At 42.0% G+C, this 10500-nt stretch overlaps 1 protein-coding gene across 2 annotated transcripts in view; it reads right to left on the bottom strand.

The window, feature by feature from the left end:
• Window positions 1–10500, bottom strand: part of RAB27A (RAB27A, member RAS oncogene family) — an 86788-nt gene that overhangs the window by 12184 nt on the left and 64104 nt on the right. For both annotated transcript variants that reach the window (XM_023228578.2, XM_023228579.1), the window contains exon 6: window positions 6538–6661. In XM_023228578.2, coding sequence (XP_023084346.1) covers window positions 6538–6661 — 124 coding nt within the window. The remainder of the gene's footprint in view (window positions 1–6537; window positions 6662–10500) is intronic.

Here is a 10500-nt window from a genome sequence, read left to right as displayed (position 1 = left end):
AAAGGCCGGGCGCGGTGGCTCAAGCCTGTAATCCCAGCACTTTGGGAGGCCGAGACGGGCGGATCACGAGGTCAGGAGATCAAGACCATCCTGGCTATCACGGTGAAACCCCGTCTCTACTAAAAATACAAAAAACTAGCCGGGCGAGGTGGCGGGCGCCTGTAGTCCCAGCTACTTGGGAGGCTGAGGCAGGAGAATGGCGTGAACCCGGGAGGCGGAGCTTGCAGTGAGCTGAGATCCGGCCACTGCACTCCAGCCTGGGCGACAGAGCAAGACTCCGTCTCAACAAAAAAAAAAAAAAAAATCAAGAGAATGTATTGTCCCCATTTTAACCGTAGAAAGATTGCTATTGTTCCTTCTCTCCACATGGTGGTGCTAATGTAGCACCACCATGGAGCCCTACTGCGAAAGCCAAAAAAATGTGCTGCTAATTGTATTATCAGTGCTGCTAATCCTATTATCAGTCTGTAAGTGGCCACTTAAAGGCCATTTGGAGTACATGCAGACTATCAATTATAATGCATTTTCCAAAAGTAGATTAATCATAAATTTTAAAATAAAAAATGTAAGTAAACAGACTCAAATCATTGAGAGGGGCATGAGCATTTGCAGTTTTTCAGCAAGATCTTGCTTGTGGCGTACGTCAGCATTCTGATTTCTTTTCCATTATTTATTCTCACAAAACTAGAAGATCCTAAATCTTAGTCAGAGGTTGCCAGGAATGACAGTGAGTAGGTTTCGTGGTCGCCAGGAATGACAGTGAGTAGGTTTGGTGGTCAAATGACTCTAGATATTTGGCTCCCATGTGGATCTAGAAATTAGGAAGAAATGTCTCACTAAAGTGAGAAGTGAGTTTCACACTCCTTTTCATAGCCTGTTGGATGCTAATTGAACAACATTTCCAGGAAACAGCTGCTGTGCTGACTGTTTGAACCTGGGAGATGGTGGCAAATGAAATCGAGATCCTCTGCTGAGGTAAATAGAGCTCTGCAAATCAGTCTTTTATGTTTGATCATGGCTTATTTGTGTACTTTTTGAACATGCCCAATGCTACATCACTAAGTTATTTCTCAAATCAAGAAAAGATGTAATCAAGTTTGTAAAGAATTAAACTATTAGAGATCAAGCTATTTGTACCACATTTCATCTAGTTCAAACTAGGGAAGACACTGAGCATGCTGTTGAACTAAGCTACTTGAAATCCCTGAAACGATCCATACTGATATTATTAATGTTGTAAATAAATTTTTTTAATTCCTCTTTCATTCCAGAAACTCTTGAGCATCTTCCTCAGCAATAACCAGCAGCCTTCAGTAGTGAGAACAACATCTTAAATTTGCTGCCCATTTCTTTGCACAGCACACAAAATACGTACATTCACTTTTCATTCTTAATTCATATTCTTTCTCTCTCTTTTTTTTTTTAAGAGACAGAGTCTCGCTCTGTTGCCCAGGCTGGAGTGCAATGGTATGATCTCGGCTTACTGCAATCTCTGCCTCCTGGGTTCAAATGATTCTTCCGCCTCAGCCTCCCAAGTAGCTGGGATTACAGGCACCCTCCATCATGCCCAGCTAATTTTTATATTTTTGTAGAGATGGGGTTTCACCATGTTGGCCAGGCTGGTCTCGAACTCCTGAGTTCAGGTGATCCACCCACCTCGGCCTCCCAAAGTGCTGGGATTACAGGCATGAGCCACCGTGCCTGGCTTTAGATCATATTCACATTTTTCTCTATTTTCCTCAACTCTGAATCAAGAACAAAGGCTTATTATACCACCAACTGTCCTCTGTGAATAAAGTGTGGACAGACATTTCAATGCAACCACATTTAGTCACAGAGTGAAGCCCTTGTCTGCTCACTTGTGGTTGGTGCTCCCTCACTACCAATGCCACAGTCCCTTCCCAGCCTACATCATAGGGGATGTAATTAACTGGGCGAGAAAAAAAATCTTCCTCTCTTTAGCATGGATTTTCCAATGAGAAGTCATTGAGCATATTTCACTCATTCATGCATGGCACAAGTAGACAACTGGTTCATATCCTGTACAAGATTGACTTTGTCCAAAGAAAATACCGCTAGCATGCTCACCTGTCAAGCAAAATATCTGCTAGCGTGCGTATGTGATAGGAACTCAAAGTGTTGTCTGGAACCAGCAGCAGCAACATCTGGAAACTGATAATCAGTGTAAATTTCTGGGCTCCAACCCAGACCTACTGAATCAGAAACTGTGGGACCCAGCGTTCCGATGACTGATTCTGATGCACACTGAAGCTTGAGATCTAATAGTACCTTCTAAAAGAGGAATGTTGCCAATATTTCATTCTGCTTTCTCTTCTATTTGTCACTGACTTCGTAGCTATCTTTTTAAAGTGTTTCAGGAACCATGTGAACTGTAATCATTTGGCTGGCAGGAGTGCAAGTTTGAACAACTTTGTTTTGTTCTCTAACTTCATTGACAATATCACTCAACATAATACATTAGAAACCATTATGTTGCATTTGTTCTAGGAAAATTCAATTGGTTTACCATACAGATCACTTTGATTTGTTAGGAAGTGATCTGAAAGCTTCATATTACAATTTAACCAAGTTTCACGGCAAGAACAAAAAAAACAGACAAACAAAAAAAAAACCATGGAAAATTAGGGGTAGACTCAGGTCACTACAAATTTTTTTTTCTGATATTCATTATCATGCATACAATTTGCCCTTTACATTTTTGTCTGTTGTATGAAGTCCTCATTCTCAAATTTACTTGTCCCAGCACACACAGATTAATATTCCATATTCGTACTGCAGTGTTCTTCATTAGGCTTACAAAGTTCTTCTGAGACATGGTTTTTTATTCTTTGAATGCATGTCTATTCCAGAGAACCACCTGTAAACCAATGATCTGGGTTTTTTTAAATTTGTTTATTTTTGTTTGTTTGTTTTTTAAGACTGAGTTTTGCTCTTGTTGCCCAGGCTGGAGTGCAATGGTGCGATCTTGACTCACTGCAACCTCTGCCTCATCAGGGTTCAAGCAATTCTCCTGCCTCAGCCTCCTGAGTAGCTGGGATTACAGGTGCCTGCCACCGCACCTGGCTAATTTTTTTGTATTTTTAGTAGAGATGGGATTTCACCATGTTGGCCAGGCTGGTGTAGAACTCCCGAACTCAGGTGATCCACCTGCCTTGGCCTCACAAAGTACTGGCATTGCAGACGTGAGCCACCGCACCTGGCCCCAGTGATCTGTTTTTATGACTTGCGAATAGAAGACAGCAAAATAGTAACAAAAAATAATATAAATTTATCGAACAACATACAAATTATATGAAGACATGCCATAAACTTTATCCTGTTTTCTGACTGTTAGCACATGGTTAAACTAAACAATATAGTCCTTTAGTACATGTGCAACCAATGTAAATGTTAAAAGAATGAAACAAAACACCTGTGAAAATAATCATTAAAGTTATATGCTATATTTGTGAAATGCATGGGAACCAAATTGTTCCATCATATTTTCCTCTGAAAGTGTCAAACAGCCTACCGAACTACATGTTATACTTTCTGGATATCCTAAGGGACTCTGTTTTCAGCCCTTTTCTTTCTTCAAGACTTTCAATCATTATCTGCTAAATCCTCTTTTCTCATTTTAACCCAATTCAAAAACTACAGATTGAGCTTCTCTCTATGAAATACTCCATAACCATCGTGACTTGGGTACAGGTCATCCCTCACATACCCCATATGACAGAAGGAAAGGTTAGGTTCTGTGATACCAGACAGGCTGTGGAATTCTAAGAACCAGGCACAGGAAACAAGCAAAGGGCTGAAAAAGCCCACAGGGACAAGAAGTCAAGCCTGACCCTCCCCGCACAGTACTTGAGAATATACTCGAACGTGCTTGTTTGATCTAGCTAACTCCTCTAACTGCTCCCCCCCCCCCCCGCCTTTTTTTTTTTTTTTTTTTGCATTTACTGACATACTCTCAAAAGAATGCTCTAGATCCATGGTTTCCATTGCTTCATCACTTACTTCCTCCTTACCCATTGCAACACACCTCACAGCTTCAACACTTCAGTATTCTCTGTGGTATTTGATCTCTCCCTGTTTCTTTTCTACATTACATGAGTGCCTCTCAGGGGAGCAGGGGGGCATTTCAGAATGGCCGGTAAGGCTCTGTCAACCTCCGCCTCAGAATCACCTAAGTCACGGGTTCTCAACCATAGCACATGAAGATCACGTGGGGAGCTTTTAAAAGATACCAATGCCCAGGCTTTGTAATAAGTCAACTTGGCTAGGCTAAACAACATTTCCCAGAATTCCCTTCCTGGTTAGGGTGGGCCACAAAAGAGATTTGGGGGCAATTTTGGGGGTGGGAAGTAAAGCAACATCCATTTCATAGCCCTCATACATTGTCGCTTATCTGCTGGCTCATCTTGTTGGCATAAACCTGCAACTAGACCTGCACCTGGGCCAGGTGAATGTTGTTAGCCCTCTGACAAAAGGCCCCAGTTTCTGCAGGACACCCACACCAGCCAGGTCAGAGACAACAGGAAGTGACATGGGTTTTAGTCCCTCACCATGGGCACCAGCTGGTTCCCACTTTTTCCATCTATCCCCCACTACACATCCTTCTTCCCTTCCTGTCTGCCTGTCCTGTCCTTCAAACTTCAGCATCAGACACAAAGACAACACCTTACAGAGACTACTTACCCAGCTCCCACAATTGCACATGCTCAAATTCCTATAACAGAGCCCTTTATGTATAGGTACGCTTCTTCAGTTGAACCCTGCCTGAGAAGCTCCTCCAGACCAATTATGGCTGATGATCAGAGGTGAAGCCCAGACATGAGCATGGGTTAAAAGTTCTCTGGATGTTTCTAACATGGTTAAACACCATCTGCCCTAGGGTAAAAACCTCTACATGCAATTGCAAATCCTTGCCAGAGTAAGCCTATAGTGGAGGAGAGTCCTTCAGCTAAGCTAGACTTGAAAAAAAAACCTAAAATCCTGCCCTACTCTATGTGTTTTTCCTGATTTATTCTTCCTTTTCCTTTTTCACAAAGCTAGCATCTGCCCACCTCACAGACCACTGCAATCTATCCATCTCTAGTCTTTCCTCTCTCTCCACCTATATAGCCTCTAGACTGATCTGGAAATGTAAACATAACATCCCTCCATGCTCAAAGACTTTCAGCAACTCCCTGTCCCCCAGGAATCAAATCTAATCTCCTTACCTGGTATTCAAACCTCTCCAGAGTCCGGCTTCTTCCTACCCTGCCAACCTATCCTCCCCGTCCCTTCGCAGTAGAAACCCTACCAGCTTTCTGAACCTCTATCAACCAAAGAAAGAATAAAGAAGATCACACAATAAAAAGGGAAAGGTTTTTTCCTTGGCCTCCTTGGATTCTGCCAACCACCAAGGCCACAAGCTGGGTAACATCCCCTACGCCATCTACACCATCTCTATTTCCCTCCCCTCCCTTCTCAAGCCACGTGCTTCCTTCCTCTTTTAATGCTAGTAAGGGTTTGAATTTACATATGGGTTCTCATTGTATGAGAGGTAGAAAGAAAGTAAAGTACAAATTCCTTTTAGAGGCACCCTTAACACTTTAATACTTTAATAAGCAGCAGCTGACCACTTCTTTCACGTCCAATTCATGCTGCTGCTGCTATGATCCTACTCCCAGAACTCAAGGAGAACGACAGTATTTTGCCGACCCTCCACCACAAGACCATAGACTAAGCCGAAGGAGATCTCACACTCCTCTCCCAGCATAGAAATTTCAAAACCAGCACCTAGTTTGCAATAACCAATAAGCTCTTCTTATATGCTAGCGTTCTCTATAATAGTATATGAAGTGGCTTTGAAATTTCCATGCTGAGGCTGGGTGTAGTGGCTCATGCCTGTAATCCCAGCACTTTGGGAGGCTGAGGCAGGTGGATTACAAGGTCAGGAGTTCAAAACCAGCCTGGCCAACATGGTGAAACCCCGGCTCTACTAAAAATACAAAAATTAGCCAGGCGTGGTGGTGGACTCCTATAGTCCCAGCTACTCGGGAGGCTGAGGTAGGAGAATCGCTTGAACCCGGGAGGCAGAGGTTGCAGTGAGCTGAGACTATGCCACTGCACTCCAGCCTGGGCAAAAGAGTGAGACTCTGTCTCAAAAAAAAAAAAAAAAAAAAGAAAAGAAAAAAAATTTCCTTGCTTAACATGGAAGATTTTTTTTTTACCCCAGGAGTCTCCTATTTGCATCTTGGAAAGAAGACCTTACACTCTTAAGGCGCCTCTGAGACAACTCAAAGTTGTCTCTCTGCAAATGCCAAGAGCTTGAGAAAACGGGACCAAAGCACTGAAGGAAGCCCTTGCCACATGCATTTTCAAAGGATCCTGCTATCATATAATATAAAAAGGAGACAATCAACATGCCCCAAGGCCTATGGCTGAGGTTTTGCTTTAATTTCCCACTTTCATCTTTTTCATTACCATTCTCCTGCTAATGTTTATATCGAAAATGTTTTCTCCAGACTTCTCCACAAAAATACTCACCCATATTTCTCTGCGAGTGCTATGGCTTCCTCCTCTTTCACTGCTCTCTGGTCCTCCAGATCACTCTTGTTTCCACATAGCACAATATCTGGGTTTTCACAATATGCATGCATCTGTAGCTGGCCTATTAATATAGGAAAGTTTATTATATACGTAAATAATAATGTAAGTGTATGATCAATGAACAAAACATGCAAAAGTGCTTTGAAGACTGTAATTATATATAGATATTGGGAATTGATATAATGCTTTCAAAGCATCAATAATCTTATCTGTAAAGCTGAATAGTTGGGGCAGAAATATAAAACTATTCTTAAGCACATACCCCAGTTTATTGATATCAGAGAGTTGATAAGAGAATGTGCTACCTCTCAAGTATGAGGGCCTACATGTGCACACACACATACAAAACACCCTTCTTTTTTATGATGGCTATTTGAAAAGAAACTTGGAGGAGTTCCTAGGGTTTATTGCTAATTTTAAAACTGTTTTTATGTGTGTTTTTCTCCATAGCAATTACATTTCTAAAAGAATTATTTTTCTCCAAACTAGTCTATTTCTATCCAAAATGTTTTTCACATGTTTCTATTGTCCTAGGGCAGAATCAATTCATTTAAAACAAACAAGATACAGGCTTCAATGAGAAGAAAAGACCCAGAATAAACAGTAAATGATTCTGTCACCAAAACCAAGTGGAAGCAGAGGACTATAATTCTCATTCCACAGCATTTATTTCACCTGAAAACCTGCAAATAGGCACAATTATAAAAAGCCATTGACTCAAACCAAAGAGCTTCACTAAGCTAAATAGTTTAATCTTTCAAAGTAGGAAAATAACACCTCATTTCTTATTCATCAACCCCAGAATAAAATTAAGGCCTAAACTTCCACAGTAAGTCATACTTCAAAGTTTATGGCCTAATTTATTTTTTCATCATGGTTAACCAGAAAAGTGTGGACATTTTAGTTCCTCATTATGAAGTCGTGTTCATTATATCTTATCATGAGAAAGTCAAGGAGGTAGGTGTTTACTGAGCATTAGCACAGGCTTGATACTCTGCATGGAATTTCACAACAGTTCTTTGCCCTCATGGGGCAACTGGGGTAATAAGACCTACAGAGGAGAGACTAAACTGTGTACCATTTCATGAAAAGCCATGCCCTTTCTTTCCTCCAGGTTGTTACACATGCTGTTCCCACATCGTTGAATACTTAACCACAACCTTCCTTCAAGACTTGCTTCATGATTACCTCATTATCTTTCTGGTCTCCAGAGTGGTTCTGTGCTCTGTTAATGCCTTAAAAGGTGTTATAGGGTCCATGCCCAGTGTGATGGCTATGAGCAAGGACACAGAATCCAGTGTACCTAGGGTTGAATCCTGGCTCTGCCATTTACTAGCTATGTGACCCTGATGAAGTTATTTGACTGCCTCAATTTCCTCATCTGTAAATGGTGATAATGATACTACTTACTTTATACAGTCAAGGTAAGGATTAAAATGAATTAATCCAGCAATTCTGCAGGTAAAGACCGTGACCCACCAGCCTTAGCATAACCTAAGAATTTGCTGACATGCCAAGTCTCAGGTCCCACCCCAGCTCTACTGAATCAGGAATGCTGGAAATGGGGCCAGATATCTGTGTTTTAAAAAGTCCACCAGGTGACTGAGATGCACATTCACATTTGAGAACTACTAAGTTAATATATTAAAGCATTTAGAAGAGCATGTAAGTATCACCAGGAATTCTGGTTAACAGTATTTATTTTGAGCAGTCTAGGAAGCATGATTATTGGTGATTTCTTCTTTTTGTCTCATTTTTCCTAATTTTTCTACGAAGATTGTGCTTATCTAAAAAGTAAATTAATCAGTTATTTTAAAAACTTCACTAAGAAAAAAGTCACCTGCATAAATAACTACAGTCTGGTACTGGATGTGATAAGGACCCTATAAACCGTATAAAATGTAATAGGGGTTAAGAGGAGGGAATCTAACACAACTAAGGCTATCACAGGAAATCTCACAGAGACCATCTTTGCTAGGTTTTAAAGAACAAGCAGAACTCCAGTTGGTTAAAAAATGGGGGCAGGTGACCGGGCATGGTGGCTCAAGCCTGTAATCCCAGCACCTTGGGAGGCCGAGACGGGCAGATCACGAGGTCAGGAGATCGAGACCATCCTGGCTAACCTGGTGAAACCCCGTCTCTACTAAAAAATACAAAAAATTATCTGGGTGAGGTGGAGGGCGCCTGTAGTCCCAGCTACTAGGGAGGCTGAGGCAGGAGAATGGCGTAAACCCGGGAGGTGGAGCTTGCAGTGAGCTGAGATCCGGCCACTGCACTCCAGCCTGGGCGACAGAGCGAGACTCCTCAAAAAAAAAAAAAGGCGGGGGAGCAGGTGTGGAAAGGGTTTTTCAGACAGAGAGAATAATGAGAATAAAAAATAAAGAGGTAAAAATAAGTAAAATATATACTATTGGGTTCTTGCACCACTTATGTGAGTCTACAGAAGAAAGTTTAGAAATGTAGGCTACTTTAAAGTTTCCTTAGGAAACACACTAGCACTGGGCATGACTTGCTTACTCCTCTGAAGTCATGGAAGACAGGGCAGTGACTACCAGGAAGACAGGGCAGTGACTACCATACTACCAAATTCCTTTCAGATTTCAATCCAGGCCCAGAGGACTGAGCCTCTGTTCTGTCTCCTCAGCTGAGTGGGGCTTACTTTAGATTTTTGTCACCCTTGTCAGCAGGGCATGGAGAGATTGAGTGAGAGGGAAGGGTCTGCAAGGAGCAAAGGGAAAGGGGAGGGTATATAGACCTGCTCTCCTCTCCCAGGCCAATCAGGGCCCACAAGTCAGCTACTTCTTTAATGCAACACCGTGTTCTGGCACTCACCACTGGTTTTTATGTGTGTGTGTGTGTGTGTGCATGCGTGTGTGTATTTGTATGTATTAAGCTATTATTTTAATTAAAAGATAAGAAATGGGCCGGGCACTGTGGCTCATGCCTATAATCCCAGCACTTTGGGAGGCCAAGGCAGGCGGATCACCTGAGGTCAGGAGTTGGAAACTAGCCTGGCCAACGTGGTGAAACCCAGTCTCTACAAAAATACAAAAATTAGCTGGGCGTGTTGGTGTGCGCCTGTAATCCCAGCTACTTGGGAGGCTGAGGCAGGAGAATCACTTGAACCCAGGAGGCGGAGGTTGCAGTGAGCCGAGACCGCACCACTGCACTCCAGCCTGGGAAACAAGAGCAGAAACTCCCTCTCAAAAAAAAAAAAAAGATAAGAAATGAATGATCCTTGTAATAGTCAAAATGCTTACAGGAAGAAGAAAAATTAAAAGTACAGATAATTAACAAATGTTTATTACTAATTAAGATTTGATGCCGGGCGCGGTGGCTCAAGCCTGTAATCCCAGCACTTTGGGAGGCCGAGACGGGCGGATCACGAGGTCAGGAGATCGAGACCATCCTGGCTAACACGGTGAAACCCCGTCTCTACTAAAAATACAAAAAACTAGCCGGGCGAGGTGGCGGGTGCCTGTAGTCCCAGCTACTCCGGAGGCTGAGGCAGGAGAATGGCGTAAACCCGGGAGGCGGAGCTTGCAGTGAGCTGAGATCTGGCCACTGCACTCCAGCTCGGGCAACAGAGCAAGACTCCGTCTCAAAAAAAAAAAAAAAAAAAAAAAAAGATTTGATATTACCACTTCTGACACTGAACATTATACCTTTTTGTTTAAATGGTAAGGGGTGCAGAATACTTTCCATTAAAGACATAAAATCCTCAATACATATAAATGTTCTTTATCTAATTGAGCAATAAGGATTCTTTTACTAAGGAAAACAAAATGCATAAATGTGTATACATATTTTCACATAATTTTGTTCTTTATCCAACTAATTAGCCAGGATAGGCAATATTTATCTAATGTCTCAGAGTTTTAGTGTCTACCTGTGAAAAAC

This window comes from Piliocolobus tephrosceles, chromosome 6, assembly GCF_002776525.5.
Source record: "Piliocolobus tephrosceles isolate RC106 chromosome 6, ASM277652v3, whole genome shotgun sequence".
NCBI lineage: Eukaryota > Metazoa > Chordata > Mammalia > Primates > Cercopithecidae > Piliocolobus > Piliocolobus tephrosceles.
This window is presented reverse-complemented; position numbering and strand designations above follow the sequence as displayed.